At 44.1% G+C, this 20,043-nt stretch overlaps 1 protein-coding gene and 1 long non-coding RNA gene across 4 annotated transcripts in view; one reads left to right on the top strand and one right to left on the bottom strand.

Moving 5' to 3' along the window:
- ARHGAP24 (Rho GTPase activating protein 24) overlaps positions 1-20,043 on the bottom strand; it is a 361,105-nt gene that overhangs the window by 198,873 nt on the left and 142,189 nt on the right. For all 3 annotated transcript variants that reach the window (XM_081924955.1, XM_081924956.1, XM_081924957.1), the window contains exon 3: positions 17,143-17,230. In XM_081924955.1, the coding sequence (XP_081781081.1) occupies positions 17,143-17,230 (88 nt within the window). The remainder of the gene's footprint in view (positions 1-17,142; positions 17,231-20,043) is intronic.
- LOC309377851 lies at positions 4,934-11,968 on the top strand. Its single transcript, XR_014171728.1, has 3 exons — positions 4,934-5,049; positions 8,583-8,746; positions 10,506-11,968. It is a non-coding gene; the product is annotated as an uncharacterized lncRNA (long non-coding RNA).

Below are 20,043 nucleotides of genomic sequence, written 5' to 3'. Positions count from 1 at the left end.
AATTATGGCCATTTCTGATAATGGGAAATGGAGACCGTAATGCAACAAAATGTCCTATGGCCACGAAATAAGAACCTCCCTGCTCACCGTATGAGACATCACAGGCAAAATTAGTTCAACTGAAGTAACATCAATGCCCTTGAGGTTTCCTGCTCCTGACAACTAATGAAGAGGCACTGCTGACTGTCAGGGAGTGGTGTGGGAGGCATTCATCTTTGTGGCAGAAGCAATTAAATCCACCAGGTTCTCTGAGCACGATGCGCATGGAAGGAGTTAAAGCCTCAGCCTTTGCTGACCTGCAAAAGTTGGCGACATGTGAGGATACGCATCTATGATGTGCCCAAAATGCACAGGCACCCCTTGATAGTTCCTTGAAAGGGTGGAGCAATAGGGACCCACATATTTGTATAATGATACTGTTGGGTCGCTGGCATCCGCCTGTCTCGAGAGACAACGGATTGCGTCTCTGGGGGTGAAGTCAAACTGCTGTATTAGAAGAAGAAGAAGAAGAAGAAGAAGAAGAGTTTGGATTTGATATCCCACTTTATCACTACCCGAAGGAGTCTCAAAGTGGCTAACATTCTCCTTTCCCTTCCTCCCCCACAACAAACACTCTGTGAGGTGAGTGGGCTGAGAGACTTCAAAGAAGTGTGACTGGCCCAAGGTCACCCAGCAGCTGCATGTGGAGGAGTGGAGACGCGAACCCGGTTCCCCAGATTATGAGACTACCGCTCTTAACCACTACACCACACTGGGAACTCCCCAGGTACATTAATGTGCAGTGATCAGAAGTGGCTTTCTTGGTGGGGCAGAGCTCCTACACGAGCTCTGCAGCAGTCATGGCTAACTTAAATGCATTGATTTCAATAGGTCTGCTCTGAGTAAGACTTAGATGCCACTCAGTATAATGTGAATGCATATGTATCACATTAAATGCAGGACGCGGGTGGTGCTGTGGTCTAAACCACTGAGTCTCTTGGGCTTGCTGATCAGAAGGTCGGTGGCTCGAATCCCCAGGGCAGAGTGAGCTCCCATTGCTCTGTCCCAGCTCCTGCCAACCTAGCAGTTTGAAAGCACACCAGTGCAAGCAGATAAATAGGTACCGCTGTGTTGGGAAGGTAAATGGCATTTCCGTGCACTCTGGCACTTGTCATGGTGTTCCGTTGCACCAGAAGCAGTTTAGTCATGCTGACCACATAACCTGGAAAGCGGTCTGTGGACAAACGCTGGCTCCCTCGGCTTGAAAGCGAGATGAGCGCTGCAACCCCATAGTCGCCTTTGACTGGACTTAACCGTCCAGGGGTCCTTTACCTTTAGCTATATATCACATGCTGCTATTTTAAAGGTGGGTTGTTTCTGAACAGTAGGGGAGACTGTTAGTTTTATGAAATAAGATCTCCATCATGAGCCAAAAGAAAACCATCTTGCTTTGCTTGGATATGTCGAAACTCTCTGAGGAGGATTTTAGTTTAAAAACTAACAGACCATCACATCTGACATGGTAATTACTCATTAAAACCTTTGTGCCAAAAACCGCCCCATTTCCCCCTTTCTCACATTTTGAGCTCAGCAGAAATGAAGAGAGTTTGTGTCTTGAGAAATGATGTCTGGAAAGCCTCTCAAAAATAATTCAGCACATCGTACCCATACTCCGCAGGCCAGATTGCAGCATTTTGCATATCCTGCAATTAACCATCATTTTAGAAACATATGTCTTCTCAATCACATAACCTTCTGCTCTGATACTATCCTGGCATTCAGTTCCTAAACACATTGGATGCAACCCAAACAAAGTTAGGCTTACTTACTGTAAGTCTCCCTGAAATGATACGAATGGATCTTGCAGTCAAATCTCAGGCATGTCTCCTCGGGGGGTGGGGGGTGGGGGAAGCCCACTAACTTCAGTGGGGATAACTCCAAAGTATGTGCATATATAGGACTGAAAACTTAAATTGCAAACTGTGCTTTTTAACATCCCGCTGGTTCAAACGGGACCTAAATATTCATCACCTTGACTGGACTGAGTTAATTACAAAGTAGGGATGGGGAAACTTCCAGATGTTGCCACAACTGCCTCCACACTATTGGCCATGCCAACTGGGGCTTCATTGTGGTCACAGAGCATGGGTGAGGAACCTGTGGCCCTCCAGATGTTGTTGGAACCCATCAGGCCCAGAGAGCACAGCCACTGGTCAGGGGTGATAGGAGTTGATGTCCCTCAACATCTAGGAAGGCCCCAGTTTACCCTCACCTGTCATAGGTTGCCATGCGGAAGACATTACAATATCTCCAGCTCGTGAAACGAAGCCTGCATTAATTTGTTAAGGCTCCTTAGCTTAACATTTTAACTAAACCATCAAGGCGCCGTCATGACACCAACAGCAAACTGCTTCTGCTTCATGTTACAACTGTGCTGCAACTAGAAAAGGCCCCAGGTGTTCACCATTTCACAGATTACTCAGAGAATATACACAAGCGAAAACATCCCGCCGGTTTCCTTTCCCCTCCGCCCCCTCCCCCCCAGATTAGAGCCTCAAGAAGCTCGCCGATTCTTCCCAGTGAAATTGAAATTTCAAAAGTGAATGCGGCGTCTTGGGAGAGAGACGTTGCTAGGATGAGGAAATGAAAACACGCCGCACCAGTGGGAACAACACAATTTGATATCAGTCTGTGACTACAAGAGCCAGAGCAGTAGAAAGATTAAGAAGAAAAACACTATCTAAAGCCCACCTGGCAATCGCTCGCGAGAGCTCTCGGGAGCCGGGTGGTGTCAAATGTTTTTTAAAGTGTGCTACCCCCCCCCCACTCTCTTCTATCCATCCTGCCTAATGAAAAAAGCATTTTGATAGATCTCACAATGCTTTGAATTGCTCGTTTTTACAGCGGAGGTGATTTAGCAGCAGGTTGTGGAGGTTGGATGCAAGCCATGGGAGGGAGCCTGTGCCATTTTTATTCCTTCGCTATGGAACTTTCCAAGTAGCCCAGGGAAAGTAATGAATACTGATCTGATGATAAGCAAGTTCTCTTCTTTAGGAGGAAAGTGACTCCATGCAGCAAGACCTATCAAGCCTGAAAGAGCTAAGGGTGCAGCTACTTGGGGAAAGGCTGTGGCTCAGTGCTAGAACATCTTCTTTGCTTGCAGAAGGTCTCAGAATCAATCCCATGGCCTATGGGCTGGTTTGCCAGCTGCAGCCCCTTTTGCACAAATATTACTTGTCCGCAGTACTTCATGTTCTGCTAATTTCCAGCTTGGATTACTGCAGTGCGCTCTACATGGGGCTTCCCTTGAAGATGGTCTCAGCTGGTCCAAAAAGCAGCAGGGTTTCCATTCAGAATGCACAGAACTCCCGTCCTAAAACATTGGCTTGCTGATCATTCCCAGGCCCGATTCAAGGTGCTCCCATTAGTGTTTAAAGGCTTAAGCCTTAGGCCCCAAACATATGCAAGACCACCTCCTTGCCTGCAGACCATCCTGGGTGTTAAGATCAACAGAGCAGGCCCTCAGAAGACATTCTTCTCTGTGGAAGTTGTGGAATTCCCTCCCCAGGGAGGTGCATCTGGCTTCTTCACTATACAGTGGTACCTTGGTTCTCAAACTTAGTCCGTTCTGGGAGTCCGTTCGACTCCCGAAACCATTCGGGGGGGGGGAATGCACGGCTTACAAATGGCTGCAGGAGCTTCCTGCATGGAAGCCACGTCAGACGTTCGGCTTCTGAAAAATGTTTGCAAACCGGAATTCTGTGTTTGCAACATTCAGGAGCCAAGCCATTCAAGTACCAAGGTACCACTGTACAGCATTTGGCAAATGCTGAAGATTCATCTCTTTATCCTGGCCTTTGACACCTGAGATGTGTGTTTGCAAAGCCCACCCTATTCCTGTGGTTGTACTCTGATTTAACAGTTTTTTAAATTCCCATTTTAATTTTTCGTAACCTGCTCTAGGACCTGCCGGGGAAGGACGGGCAAAAAATTTAATCATCTTTGTCTTCCCTAGCATTTCCCTACAGGGCTGGGAAAGGCTTCTGACTGAAGCCCCGGTCAGCCACTGGTAGTCATTGTAGACAATACTGAACTGCATAGACCAGTGGTCTGACTCGGCATAAGGCAGCTGCCTATGTTTCTACTGGAAGCACTCCTTGCTTTTATGTGAATTGGCCCACCAGCTGCTGCATTCACCTTGTCTATGTCATGGCCTTCTAGGTCAAAACTGGTGGTGACATGCAAAAGGGCATGTGTTGGTCCCTGCCCCAAGAGATTAGGTTGCTCTCCTTTTTGTGTGTGCATTACTAGCAACTGAAGACACTCCCTTTAAAACAGGGGTCAGCAAACTTTCTCAGCAGGTGGGGCAGTCCACTGTCCCTCAAACCTTGTGTGGGGCTGGACTATATTTTGGAAAAAATAGAGAATGAATTCCTATGCCTCACAAACAACCCAGAGATGCATTTTAAATAAAAGCACACATTCTACTCATGTAAGAACACCAGGCAGGCCCCACAAATAACCCAGAGGTGCATTTTAAATAAAAGGACACATTCTACTCATGTAAAAACATGCTGATTCCCGGACTGTCCGTGGGCCAGATTTAGAAGGCAATTGGGCCATATCCAGCCCCCGGGCCTTAGTTTGCCTACCCATGTTTTAAAACAAGCTTTTGATTCTGTGGCTACTTAACAAACTGATCCAGAATTTTGTTACAATAATAAAACAGTAACAAATATGTAAAACCTGAAACACCAATACACCATCACATTGATGCAGCACAGGTGGCATATTAGACCAGAAGCTGCACAGCATTCAAAGACAGAGAAGATGTTTGGGTCTCATGCTGGGGCAGCAAGGCTGGTCAGGACCACGGAGAGCTCCAAGTCAACAGCATGTTCCTATGCACTCTTTGAACCACTGGAGCAACTGTAGAAGCTTTTGGTTCCAAAGGCTCATGGGAAGGTGCCCCTTAGTGTCCAGGCTTTTGGTTCTATATTTCTTAGAGCTATGGCAGGTGTCAACTTCTATCTGCCAGCCTTAGGTTCAGTGGATTGCTGATGTCCAGAAGTAGCTTCAGAGTCCTGAACCTGATCCAGCTCCTTAGCTGGAGTCTCTGCAGCCTCCAACTCTGTGTCATGATTGCTGCTGGCCTCTAGCATTATATCAGGGAGTGAATCTCTCACTCAGTCATAATACATGGCAATGCGGGCTTCTCTTGGCATCCCCTCTTCCTCCCCTTTACCCAACCAGTTAGGAAAGAGGGCCATGTTTTCTAGGAAACAGTGGTGCTTCTGGGATACGATACGATGCGATACAAATCTTTATTGTCATTGTCCCATACAGAACAATGAAATTGGAAATCTACATCAGACATTCAGAAACCAACAAGCCTGCTATCTCAACTATCCCAGCCGGGTTAGCCCCCTAAAAACTCTGATACCCCATAATTAAATACAATATACTCCCACAGAGACTACCTTACACTGCATTTAAAACCAAAATTGCATTTGAATAGAAACTGTTTCTCAGGTGGCTAGTCCTAGTCTTTATAATCCTGTACCTTCTTCCAGAAGGCAGAAGCTGAAAGAGATCATTTCTGGGGTGCGCACTATCCTGCACTAACTCTGCAGCTTTCTTGTGACACCTGGAAGCATAGATTTGATCCAAGGTGGGGAGAGTGCACCCAATTATTCTCTCTGCAGTCTTTACAACCCTGGACAGCATTGTTTTTCCCCTGACCGTGCAGCTCCCAAACCACACACACAGACCATAAGTTAATACACTCTCAGTAGTACAATGGTAAAATGCTATCAACAGGTCCTTTGAGAGATTATGTTTCCGGAGGATTCTCAGAAAATTATTCTCATGTCTACTTGGGTTGTCTTAGGAAATCGTGCAATGTGTTAATATGCCCTCACACCCTAGATAACACAGGGTGGCATCCAGTTGAACAATTCCACTAGTGCAAGGACTTACTGCTGTGTCATAGAGCTTGCCAACCCTCTTCTCTCCCCCAAGCAGCCCTTAAATTTGTTCCTACCATTCACTTCCTTTTTCTTTTTCCTAATTTCCAAAAAGTGTTCTCCCCTCTTTCTACATATTTCCAGGACATCTGGAAAAAGCAATGTTTTATTTCAACAAATATAAGCTGATTTCTAAAGTGCCTGCCTGGTTGTAAGGCTTGGGTGATAGAGCAGGTGTGGGGAGTTTTAACTGAGAAGAAACAGGTGGACTTCTGTTATGTGTTTGTGAACATATAAAGTAACTACTTTCACTTGCTTTTGAGAAGAGTTTGGTCTAGTGTAGTTTTTTAAAAAATAATAATTTGAGAGTATTATTTATTTGAGAGTAGTTCCATCAAACACAGTGTGGCTTACTTTCACAATAGGTCTTTATAAGATTGGGAGCTTTCATTCAGGGTAAAAACTGAAGCAAGACAGTATTTTGCCTTTTCTGTACCCATCACCAGTTCTGGTTCCATACACTATCAAAGCTGGGTGGCTTCCAACAAAATATTAAAATACAGTAGTCTGTTAAACATTAAAAGCTTCCCTAAACAGGGCTGCCTTCAGATGTCTTCTAAAAGTCTGGTAGTTGTTTTTCTCTTTGACCTCTGGTGGGAGGGTGTTCCACAGGGTGGGTGCCACTACCAAGAAGGCCCTCTGCCTGATTCCCTGTAACTTGGCTTCTCGCAGCGAGGGAACCAACAGAAGGCCCTCAGAGCTGGACCTCACTGTCCGGGCAGAACGATGGGAGTGGAGACACTTCTTCAGGTATACATGCAACCCCCAACCGATTAATCTTGAGGGAATGTGGCCCTCAACAGAAAAAGGTCTGCCTGCCTTACCGCCCAGTCAGTCTGACATCAATACCAGGGAAGATTCTGGAGCAGATCATTAAGCAAACAGTCTGTGAGCACCTAGAAAGGAATGCTGTGATCACCAATAGTCAGCATGGATTTCTGAAAAATAAGTCGTGTCAGACTAACCTGATCTCATTTTTTGACAGAATTACAACCCTGGTAGATGAAGGGAACGCAGTGGATGTAACCTACCTTGATTTCAGCAAGGCATTTGACAAGATGCCCCATGATATTCTTGTAAAGAAGCTGGTAAAATGCGGTCTTGACTATGCTACCACTCAGTGGATTTATAACTGGCTGACTGACCAAACCCAAAGGGTGCTCATCAATGGTTCCTCTTAATCCTGGAGAAGAGTGACTAGTGGGGTGCCACAGGGTTCTGTCTTGGGCCCGGTCTTATTCAACATCTTTATCAGTGACTTGGATGATGGACTCAAGGGCATCCTGATCAAATTTGCAGATGACACCAAACTGCGAGGGGTGGCTAACACCCCAGAGGACAGGATCACACTTCAAAATGACCTTGACAGATTAGAGAACTGGGCCAAAACAAACAAGATGAATTTTAACAGGGAGAATTGTAAAGTATTGCACTTGGGCAAAAAAAGTGAGAGGCACAAATACAAGATGGGTAACACCTGGCTTGAGAGCAGTACATATGAAAAGGATCTAGGAGTCTTGGTTGACCACAAACTTGACATGAGCCAACAGTGTGACGCAGCAGCTAAAAAAGCCAATGCAATTCTGGGCTGCATCAATAGGAGTATAGCATCAAGATCAAGGGAAGTAATAGTGCCACTGTATTCTGCTCTGGTCAGACCTCACCTGGAGTACTGTGTCCAGTTCTGGGCACCACCGTTCAAGGAGGACACTGACAAACTGGAACGTGTCCAGAGGAGGGCAACCAAAATGGTCAAAGGCCTGGAAGTGATGCCTTATGAGGAACGGCTAAGGGAGCTGGGCATGTTTAGCCTGGAGAAGAGGAGGTTAAGGGGTGATATGATAGCAGAGGCTTGACAACCATATGTCAGGAGTGCTCTGATGGTGTTTCCTGCTTGGCAGGGGGTTGGACTCGATGGCCCTTGTGGTCTCTTCCAACTCTATGATTCTATGAGAAGCAGATGATGCGGAAGAGCTCTGTCTGAGCTAAAGAGCAGCTGCCATTAAATAGTCTGATCTAGTATAAGGGAACTTTCTATGTACAATCCAAGACACACTTTCCCGAGATTCCAATTGAATTTGACAGCACAGAATTTGAGTAGAAATTTTATTCATGTATTTATGAGATTTCTCACCATAAGGTCCCAGAGAAGGTTACAGTAGTAAAAATATGCAATTATAAAACCAATGAAACTGTTACAATGCATAGGATTGCACAGTAATCAGGCAATCATGTGCAAACTTAAAGTGCATTCCTACATCAAGCCGCATTGAACACAGTGCAACATGAATAGGATTGCACTGTCAAACTGAAAAGTCATACTTTTTTTTTTACAATAAGTGACTGATAAATTAAGAAGTCAGTTTTTGAAAGTGTTTTGAATATGTTGAAATCCAAATGAATTCATATTATGTAAACCACCTAGAAAGTTAATATATTTTATTACATGAGGTGGGGAAAGGACACGAGTTTTCTTTTTTAATCTAACTGGCTATTTAAAAATGTAAATACAATTGTACACACGTAGTTAATTGCAGAGAATGGCCATCAACGTATTTCTCTCTCTTGTATCCCCAGACACAGAATTCAAATATCACGCCACAATCCTACTCCCCCTCGCATTTTCAGAATAATTTACATGCATTGCCAACAAAGAAGCAAGAATGAGGGGGAAATGTTTTTGAAGCTGCCTACAGATTTAACATACAGATGCCAGATTGTCCCCAGTTGCCTTTGGAATGGTAAGGGAAACCTCAACCTTTGTTCTATGCACAGTGAGGAATTATCAGGCTAAGAAAAACAAGTTTCGGTGCTCTGTCGCCGCAATAAAATACACTCAGTTTGAGTTCTGGATTTTTGTAAAATAAAGCAATGGTACGATTGAGGACTTACAACTAAGACCCCCACCACTGCAACTAGGATTTCGGTTCCCCCCTCTCATTTTGAGCTGGAGAGACCCATGCCATATTACAAATTACTTCCGAATGTGCCCCCCCTACTTCCATAAGTGGTGTAACAAGGGCGATCTCCCCCACAAGTGGTGCAATATGTCAGCAAGGCAGACACAGAGATCACTGAGAAATGGTGATTTCCTTAGGATTCCTCACACCAGGAGTTGCTGCTTTAGAAGAAGCAGAAACAACAACAAACAGAAGGGTGAGGGAGAAATTCCTCCCTCCCTTGTGGTACCATGGCCACTAGGCAAGTAAGTGGTTGCCTGGGAGTGGTGGGTGGAAGGAGTTAACAACAACAACAACAACAACAACAACAACATTTTTTTTTTAATATCCCGCCCTTCCCGGTTCAAAAACTGGGCTCAGGGCGGCTAACAACAAATTTAAAACACTTAATTATAAAAGCAGCATAAAATACAGTATAAAAATATGAATAACAATAAAATTCAAAATTCAAAAATCAATTTAAGGGAAATAAGCATTAGATAATCCCCAGGGCTAGCTGGCTGAATTGGTCCTACTTGGGCAAGCGAGGAGGCCAGGGGAGAATTAACTGTGGGGTCTCAGAGTGGGTAATCTTAATAAAAGCGGAGGGGGAGGGAAGAGAAGGGAAATAAAAGATCAGGCTGAGTTCAAATTAAAAGCCAGGCGGAATAGCCCTGTCTTACAGGCCCGGTGAAAGGAGGTTAAATCCTGTAGGGCCCTAGTCTCATGGGACAGAGTATTCCACCAGGTCGGAGCCATCACTGAAACGGCCCTGGCCCTGATGGAGGATAGTCAGACTTTCTTAGAGCCCAGGACCTCTAAACTATGGTTATTCATGGACCTTAAGGTCCTCTGCGGGGCATACCAGGAGAGGCGGTTCTGTAGATACAAGAGCCCTAAGCCACAAAGGGCTTTAAAGGTCAAGACCAGCACATTGAACCTGGCCCTATACTCCACCAGGAGGCAGTGCAACTGGTAAAGCACTGGGTGAATATGCTCCCATGGCAGGGACCCAGTGAGGAGCCTCGCTGTAGCATTCTGCACCTACTGGAGTTTGTGGGACAGTTTCAAGGGCGAATTACAGTAGTCAAGCCTGGAGGTGACCGTCGCATGGATCACTGTGGCCAGGTTGGGGTGGGAAAGGTAAGGGACCAACTGAGAAGAGAAGAGTCCTGTCCTTCTCTAGCTTAAGTTAAATTTGTCTTGACTCAAGGGTTGTTGTTGTTGTTTAAGAGAACTGGGCACCATTGCATTCAGCATCACATTGACCCAGCAAGCCAAAAAGGGGGAGACTCTTGGAAAGAGAGTGTGAAAAATCAAAACACAATGAAGGCTGGTCCATTTGGGGTGTGTGGGGCAGTACCCCACCAAATTCAATCTGCCCACACTTGCTTGCCTTCTTGCTTTTAACCAATCCCTGGCTGTCAGCTTCCTCCTCTTCCTTAATCTCAGTGTCATAGAACTCAGCAAGGGGTGGCGGCAAAAGTAGAATTAATTGGCTCCACCTCTTATTGGCTCTCCCTCCACCTAATGGTTAGTTCCTTGTCTTCTGCCTTTCTAGCTCCAATGGGCACCAGCCACCTCTGAACACCTACACTGCCGCCGTTCAAGATGCTTGCAAGGTAGAAATGAAGCTAGATGCTGCAAGGATCGATGGGTGTCTTTGTATACATAGAATAAAGCCACTGATCATAAAATTGAAAGAGACTTCAAAGATAATCTTATCCTGTCCTGGCTGATACAGGGAAATCTGTTGTATAGAACAGTATTTGTTGTAGGTTTTTTATTGGTGAAACATAAAGCCAATGGAAGAAGATGGGCAATGTTATTGTTGGAAGGATAACACTGCAAGATGTTCATCGAGATTCGAGTACCAAAATCTGGGAAGCAATAATCTTCTGCTACTTCCCAGTGCTACTGTTAGCAACAAATTGCTGGCCTGGATAGGTCATGGAGAAACATTCTCTTGTTACTACACCATTGGGATCAATAGGGGGCTTGCAAACAATATACCATACACAGGGGTAGTGAGAGAATGCCCATCTTTGCATTAATTTGATTTGTGCTTCCATCAGTGGCTCCCGAAGTAGGCAGGGATGCTGTGAATCAGTGATTTTTTGGTGGCGCCAGATGTAAGTGTCCCCAAGCAAGCAGCAAGCAGAGGGCAACTGGATGCACAAACTTGTTTGACAATATAGCCAGCTGCACATGTGATACGCAACAATTATCCAGAACTGCATTGTGAAAATCATGGTTAAGTGTTCTGAACTTTTCAGAGCACAGAAAGATGGAAACAGAAGAGATACCTTCTGTGTATGGCTAACAGAATAAAGGGTATTCCTGAATCAGACCGTGGCTGAATATTTGGCTATCTGTTTTCAAACCTCTAAACGCATACTTACTCTGAAATGTTTTCATCTACATTTCCCGGGCTAAGAGTTGTTGGGCAATTATGCCTGCTTTCAGAGATTTAGGAAGATTGGCCCATTTGCTTTCCTGTCAAATTGGCAGTAAAAGAAAAAAGGAAGTAAATCTGGACAGAGGTTTGGGACGTTATGTGATGTATGTTGTTTTCTGCATCAGCAGTTCCTGCATACAAAATGCTGCCGATACTCAGAACTGTATAAGAAGCCATGCTACATGCATGCTAGGCAAAACCTGAGCATTCGGGCTAGCCACGTGAGTACTTTATATTTGTCAATAGTACCTGAAATCAGATCAGCTGCTGTAGCTACACAAAACAAAGAACACAGATTTATTTATGGCCTAGAGGCCCAAGGGGTTTTGCACAAACAGAAATGGGTTGATACTGATTGATGCACCAACCTGAGACTGCAAAACATGACGAAGTGTGCGAGAGCGATGGTGCAGCGACTGAAAGTGCATTTCTAATTCTGGGCAAAAGGACTGGAGCCTCTGTGAGATGGAAGCTTAACAAAGGCAGCATTCCACAGGCAGTTCTTTTTAATCAAGAAAGGTATGGAAATTATTGCTCTTAAGTGTGAAGATTAGATTCTCTCTAAGTGGATCTCAAGCCTTATTCAAACATCTACGCTACTCTTAAGATAGAGAAAGAGTTACATGGTGAGCTCTTTGGGCTGAATCGAAGAACGAATGCAGCAGCTGAGTCAGTACAGAAGGTTTGCAAGAGCCAGGGGTGCTGTACACCCAACTTCTATCAAGTTTTATGCAGAGCTCTGTACAAATGGCCTCTTGATGTTCCTTACACTGTTTATGAGTAGAGAAACCGGGAGGACAATTTCCCTGAATTTCTCCAGTCGCTGTTTTGCTGCAACTGCAATGGCAATCTGGCTATCCTTTCTGTATTCTGCCACAGCTTCCCAGACATCATGCCAGCACATTTTGGGAAGGAAATAGTGACCATCTGGTGGAGAATATTTGGGGTAAAGTGTGCAAAGTGGCATTTATATATTTATTTTAGGGGAGTGAGGAAAAAAGAAAAATCACAGAAAAAATTGTGAGAAATTTCAACTCGGTCTAAAAACAACAACATTAAAAACATACTAATGTGCAATGTTATCAAACACTGAACTGGAGTTGCCAGAAAATAAAATAAAATGCTAATAGAATAAAATCCCAATCATGTTTCAACCAATGTTGCATTATGTTCTCCTTTTTTTAATATCTATTATGGATTGGACATTATCCTTTTTTAATATCTTTTCTGGATTGGTCTGAAAGTTCAGCAACAAGCAATGCACTTTTAACCCCGATGACACAACCCAGTTTGGTCATCCTTTTTCCAGTAGACCCACAGTAGACCCATTCAAATTAATAAACATGACTGAGTTAGGTCACTTGATTTCAATGGGTTGTCTTGGAGTAAAACCTACTTGAATAGCAGCACCCATGATAACAGAATCCACAACTAAACTGGGTCATGCCAGGCCTTAGAATACACTGGCCTTGTACAGCAAAAAGTGAAAAGGAAAATGATACACATCAACACTCAGTTACTGTATTTTTCACTCTATAAGACATACCAGACCACAAGACGCACCTAGTTTTTGGAGGAGGAGAACAAGAAAAAAAATATTCTGAATCTCAGGAGCCAGAACAGCAAGAGGGATCGCTGCGCAGTGAAAGCAGCAATCCCTCTTGCTGTTCTGGCTTCTTGGATAGCTGCGCAGCCTGCATTCGCACCATAAGACGCACACACATTCCCCCTTACTTTTTAGGAGGGGAAAAGTGAGTCTTATAGAGCAAAAAATACGGTAAATACTGCTCGTGCGCTCACACGCGCACGCACACACACACACACATATATCAGTATTCAAGCCACAAAGATCCTGCAACCATTGCAGGTTCAAAGCAGCCTAATCTGGAACATAGTTCCCACACAGAAACTTCTGTAATCATATGACAAAATAGATGAGGGTGGAGGAAGTTGAATAAGGAAAACTGGATATGGTTTAGAGGCCCCCCCCCCATATTTTCTCCAGGGAAATAATAATCAAATGCATCTGACTAACCTCTCTGGCCTTCAGCTGCATCAATTAACATTTAGCCATGGATTCCACTCTTGGCCAGCCTACATTTGCCTGTATTGTTCTGCATAAATATTTTCAAGCTTGGAATTTCATGCCTTTCAAACTGAGGAGGATGTATGTGTGTCTTCAACGGGTTTTTTTAATTTAAAGAAAAAACAAAATTACAATAGCAACTTTACACGAAAACAATTCAACAGCCAGATAAGTGTTGGTGGGGCAGTATAAATGCCATAGATGTCTGAATTTTCTTCCACTGGCTGTTTCTTCATGTCATTTATATGCTACCAGTCCTGAAGGAACCCAGGCAGCAATGCTGTGAAGAGACTATTAATTCAATAGAATGTTTCTCTCTCTCTCCCTCTCTCCCTCCCTCTCTCTCTCTCTCTCTCTCTCTCTCTCTCTCTCTCTCTATCTATCTGCCTTCATTCTGGAAGACCCCTGAACACAGTGATGATGTGATGAAGATCCTGAACTAATCCATATCTCTAGCACCATCTTCCAGCAATATCCTTAGCAGGAATCCAATCTATTTTCCCTATCTTCGATATTCCTGGCCACAGCCAAAGCTGCCATTGGACAAATGGAACATCTGTCCATTATGCTAAGCCTGTGGGGAATGCTAGAGAAAGCCAACTGCTGGCCACCAGCACAGCACAGCTTCCCTCACTGTGTCATTGGCTCCAAGCTGGAGTCCAATAGAACTTTGGTTTCCCATGAAACTGCAAGACACACATTGACTTCTGCATCAGATAAGGTGGGGGAGGGGGTGTACCAAAAATGAGGAAGCATGCACGAAAAATAATTCTCTGTCCAGGATGACCTATTACAGTATTTCATTCCAAAGTCTTAAGAATGGACAGGAAATGAGCCCTGCTCATTTACATATTTAAAATCATTTCCAAAATGCTTAATATTTTTAAACTCTTCCAAGTGGGAGAAACTATGTGCAATATAAAAACCAATATCCATTGAGACAAAAAACAGCCTGAAATGAATAAAACAATATAAAAGCAAATAAAACAGAGATTCTGGGGATTCACACACATAAATCAGGGTTCAGTCGTATGGGTCAGGGTTGTTGGCAACCATCTGTCTCAAGAGGCAAGGGGGTGAAGTCCAACTTCTGTGTTAGCAGCTATGAAATGACTGCCCTGGTGTGCAAGCCTGGGTAATGTATATGGTAGTCTTAGACTGCCCAGATGACAAGACATGCCCCCCCCCCCCGGCTTCACTGATGTGGTCCAAAGGAAAGCAGAGCTACATGTTTTGCATCAGCTTGGCTGCAGGAGTTGCTGGAAGGAGGCGTATAAGACGCTATCCAACTGTCTTAGGGACTCCACTCTAGATTTGTAGGGACATGGGTGGCGCTGTGGTCTAAACCACTGAGCCCCTTGAACTTGCCGATCAGAAGGTCAGCAGTTCGAATCCCCACGACAGGATGAGCTCCCGTTGCTCGGTCCCAGCTCCTGCCAACCTAGCAGTTCGAAAGCACGCCAGTGCAAGTAGATAAATAAGTACTGCTGTGGCGGGAAGGTAAACGGCATTTCCATGCACTCTGGTTTCCGTCATGGTGTCCTGTTGCGCCAGAATGCCGTTTAGTCATGCTGGCCCCATGACCCAGAAAGCTATGGACAAACGCTGGCTCCCTCGGCCTGAAAGCGAGATGAGCGTCGCAACCCCATAGTCACCTTTGACTGGACTTAACCGTCCAGGGGTCCTTTACCTTTTTACTCTAGATTTGTCTAGGGTTTACTCCTTAGCCTTTTCCTCTCCCAAAAATACCCCGCAAGGCAGCAGAGGCTTAGGATCAGAGTTTTCCTTCTGCTAGATCTGCTGTTATTGTTGTTGCTTTGCTTTTGTTGTTTTTAAGGGATGGCATCCAATTTCGTTGCACTTGTGCAATGTTGCACTTGTGTAATGACAATAAAGAATCTATTATCTATTATCTATTATCTGTTATGGAGTACTTGCTTTAACTAATTATTACCTAACGCTAACTGATCAAATCCTTTAAGGGTTCCATTTTTTTCAAAGCCAAGGGAGTCTAGAAACTTAAAGCAACCTCTAATGTGCCAAATGCCCATGAACTTATAATCTTCTTTATATAAAACAAAGAAAATAGGAAAAACTGTAAATAAGCTTTACCACTAACACATATACATATGTGTGTGTGTGTGTGTGTGTGTGTGTATATGTATATATATATATATATATTTGCTTTCGTAGATTTTCACGGGTACAGGAATGCAGGTTTTGGTGTCCTCGGGTGTCTTCCCGTGTAAAAGTTGGGGTGTCTAGGCGACGTTTCGACGAGGTCTCACTCGTCATCTTCAGGCTGGTGCTTTCGGCTTCTTGTTACTGGAACAGAGCAGGATCTCAGTGTTTGAGTTCCTATAAATACTGTTGAGGGGGTGTGGTGTATAGCCTCCAATGTTCTGGGCAGAGAGGAAGTTCCCAGGCTAGTGTGCCTTTTCTTCTTTTGTTCCTTAATTACTTGAGGGGTATCTTGAGTGATTTCTTGAGTGATATCCTGAGTACCACTTAGGTGGGTCATTAGGTGTGGATTAGTTGCTAAAGTCTTTGTGTCTTGACCTCTTGAACTTTGTGAAGAGTTTTTCTGAGAAGATGGCTGTACTGCACTTAGTTGTGCTCTGGCTTGGCTTCGTGTATAGGGGCGAGCTGTGGTTTTGTGGCCTGTGTCAGCCAGATCTGTGTAGGGATTGCAGGGGGGTGCAGCATCCGGAGGTGCCACCATGGTTTGGCTACTGGATGGTGTCTGTAATTTATCTGTGGAGAGGGTCTGGGTTTGGGTCTGGTGTGGTTGATTGGTGATAGCGTTCTGTGTGCCTCTGGATCTGGTGTCAGTTTTTGTGGGGAGGGCTAATTTCCAGATGTCTGGCAAGCGGGATGTGTCGTCACGCTTGTTCATGTTGTGAGGGTGTTTCTCTATCTCGATGGCTTCCATGATTATTCTCTTGTGGTGATGTTCCATGTTAAAGAGCAATTTGGAATCTGCAAAATTAATTTCGTGTCCTGTTTCTTTCATGTGTTGGAAAAAAGTTCACAAAGTGTGTTCTTCACAAAGTTCAAGAGGTCAAGACACAAAGACTTTAGCAACTAATCCACACCTAATGACCCACCTAAGTGGTACTCAGGATATCACTCAAGAAATCACTCAAGATATCCCTCAAGTAATTAAGGAACAAAAGAAGAAAAGGCACACTAGCCTGGGAACTTCCTCTCTGCCCAGAACATTGGAGGCTATACACCACACCCCCTCAACAGTATTTATAGGAACTCAAACACTGAGATCTTGCTCTGTTCCAGTAACAAGAAGCCGAAAGCACCAGCCTGAAGATGACGAGTGAGACCTCGTCGAAACGTCGCCTAGACACCCCAACTTTTACACGGGAAGACACCCGAGGACACCAAAACCTGCATTCCTGTACCCGTTAAAATCTACGAAAGCAAATATATATATATATATATATATATGCTTTCGTAGATATATATTCATTCATATATATATATATATATATATATATATATATATATATATGAGATCCTCCCCTTTCTCCTTAAATTGAATCATTAATCATTTCCAGCATCTGTTAAGGCTGAATAAAGTTGGTCATTAGTCAGTCAGTACAACATAACAACAGATTTATAGTGAATAAAATATCCTACCTGGAATCACTTCAAAGAGGAACTTCCCTGGACTTTCATCATTGCAAGGATGCTCAGTCACCCGATTTCCAGGCAAGAATATGGTACCCTTAAAAAATGAAATTTTGAAAAAGAAGACGGGATGAGCCCTTGAGATCAAGGGAATAAGAATATTAAAACTCAAGATTAAAGGCCATAAATCATGCCGAATATCACATCTGGCTACCCAAACCTTCCCAAATGACTTGTCCTAGAAGATGTTCTAGTTTGGATGGCTCTCCAGGTGAAGAGGGGCTTCACATTTATAAAGCATCTCTGCTTCTCAAATGAACTTGGGACACTCAGTAGAGCATTCATGGCCACTCTCAAACCAGATGAAAGCATCGTGCATGATTGTACACTGTGCTAACCATGGCCTACTGATTGAACCCTGATTTTCAAACACCCCAAGGGCACAGTGAAACCAAGGGCTGATCTAAAGCCAGCTGCCAGAGTGTGAATAAAGGGAGACTTCGGTGAGGCCTGTGTGCTGTCTTGCAAGCAAGGTTTTCCAAAATCACATTTGTTTAGGACAGAACTCTTATTCACCATGGCTTGTTTAGTGCAGGTATAATACTGTTACGACATTAACACTATTTGTGATGTTCAAACCCATTTCGAACCACGGTTTCATATCCTGGTTAATGACCTGGACCGTAACCATGGCATAGCACTTAACTATCATTAAGGAAAGCAAAATGTGATTAAAGCATTATATCTGCAGTGGAACACAGTGGGAGAGACTCTTCAGGCTGAAGTTTCCAACTTTATAGGTCAACACACAGTTATAGTACAGCTATAGAGTAGTTATGCTTCTCTGTAAACACAGCTGAGATGGAAGCCGACAATCCGTCTTGTCCCCAGCAGATTGATTTGAAGCTTCTATTTTCTCTGCCACATGCAGAATACAGAATCTCGTTTTGACATCATTAATAGCTTCATCATTCCATTGAACACTGAGCAATCTGACAACATTCCTGATTTCAGAATATGCATATAAAGGGCTGGAACGAAATAGTTAGTTCTCTGTTCTGGGTATCTAAAACTCTTAATTGCTCAAATCTAGTTCTATCGTTCTTCTTTCTATCGTTCGTGCTATGGTTTTCCCAGTAGTGATGTATGGAAATGAGAGCTGGACCATAAAGAAGGCTGATTGCCGAAGAATTGATGCTTTCGAATTCTGGTGCTGGAGGAGACTCTTGAGAGTCCCATGGACTGCAAAAAGATCAAACCTATCCATTCTGAAGGAAATCAGCCCTGAGTGCTCACTGGAAGGACAGATCATGAAGCTGAGGCTCTAATACTTTGGCCACCTCATGAGAAGAGAAGACTCCCTGGAAAAGACCCTGATGTTGGGAAAGATTGAGGGCACAAGGAGAAGGGGATGACAGAGGACGAGATGGTTGGATAGTGTTCTCGAAGCTACCAGCATGAGTTGGACCAAACTGTGGGAGGCAGTGGAAGACAGGAGTGCCTGGCGTGCTCTGGTCCATGGGGTCACAAAGAGTCGGACATGACTAAACGACTAAAAAACAACAACAAATCGTTCTTCCAGAATTTCTTTCACAGCACACACACACACACAGACAGACAGAGAGAGACAGATTGTTGAATGTTACTTTTTTGATGTAGGTTGCTTATTTTAAAGTTTTGTTTTAGCATTACATTTTTGTATTGCATTAGATTGTTATAAGATGCACATTTTTTGTTTCTTCAGCTTGTATACCGCCTTGAGTATTATAAGATAGAAAGACGGTATAGAAATTAAAAATGATGATGATGATGACTTTCCCAGAGTTTGTTCCACTGAGCCTCAGAAAGGTGAGTAAAGGAGTGAGGATCTCATATTTATCCACATGGAGGCAGTCACTGAAATTAACTTAACACACTGGGCAGTCAGCCTCTAGTTTATTAAAGCCAGCCTCCTGTACAGCCCACAGCAATACTGCAAATATATTCTCCATCATTATCATTATTTAATTGTGCTTAAATGGTACCATTTCCACAAGCCTTTCCAAAGCCCATTATCCTTTATTGCCACATCATATCGGATTACTTTATCCTCCCCTGTAATCAGAAGTTGCTTTCATTTTCAGATTTTTGCGAGGTTCTGCGCTACAATTTCACTCTCTTCCTACCTTTAAAGCGAATCTTAATGAGCAGCTTCCTAAAAGGGGTCACCTGGCCCTCTAGAGCTGTTCTGGAAGCCCAATGAGAGGAGGTTTCCCAAATAAGGTACTCCTGCCTTTTAGGGAGTAGCCTGGGAAATTCTTTCCAACATGGCCGCAGTTGAGCCAGAAACCAGGCACATCCACGGTGGGTGGGGTGGGAGAGGAGGTTACATTTCCTTCAGGTAGCAAAGGTAAGGGGATCCCTGACCATTAGGTCCAGTCATGACCAACTCTAGGGTTGCACCGCTCATCTCGCTTTATTGGCCGAGGGAGCCGGCGTACAGCTTCCGGTTCATGTGGCCAGCATGACTAAGCCGCTTCTGGCATACCAGGGCAGGGCACGGAAACACCGTTTACCTTCCCGCCACAGCGGTACCTATTTATCTACTTGCACTTTGACGTGCTTTCGAACTACTAGGTTGGTAGGTTGGAGCAGGGACCGAGCAACGGGAGCTCACCCCATCGTAGGGATTCGAACCGCCGACCTTCTGATCGGCAAGTCCTAGGCTCTGTGATTTAATCCACAGCACCACCATAGCCACAGCATCCCATAGCCAAGTTAGAAGGTGGCAAAATGTGTGCATTGACAGTCTGAACAACACTTTTTCAAAGAGAGAATACCAGTGGGTGTAGTAAGTTTATTACATTTCCACAACGCTTCCCTCACTGTTACATTTTCACATTATATTTGAGCTTTCACATGGTGCAAATG

Source organism: Podarcis melisellensis (genome assembly GCF_964234715.1).
Source record: "Podarcis melisellensis genome assembly, chromosome: 9".
NCBI lineage: Eukaryota > Metazoa > Chordata > Lepidosauria > Squamata > Lacertidae > Podarcis > Podarcis melisellensis.
The sequence above is the reverse complement of the archived record's forward strand: the minus strand, read 5'-3'. Positions and strand labels throughout refer to the sequence as shown.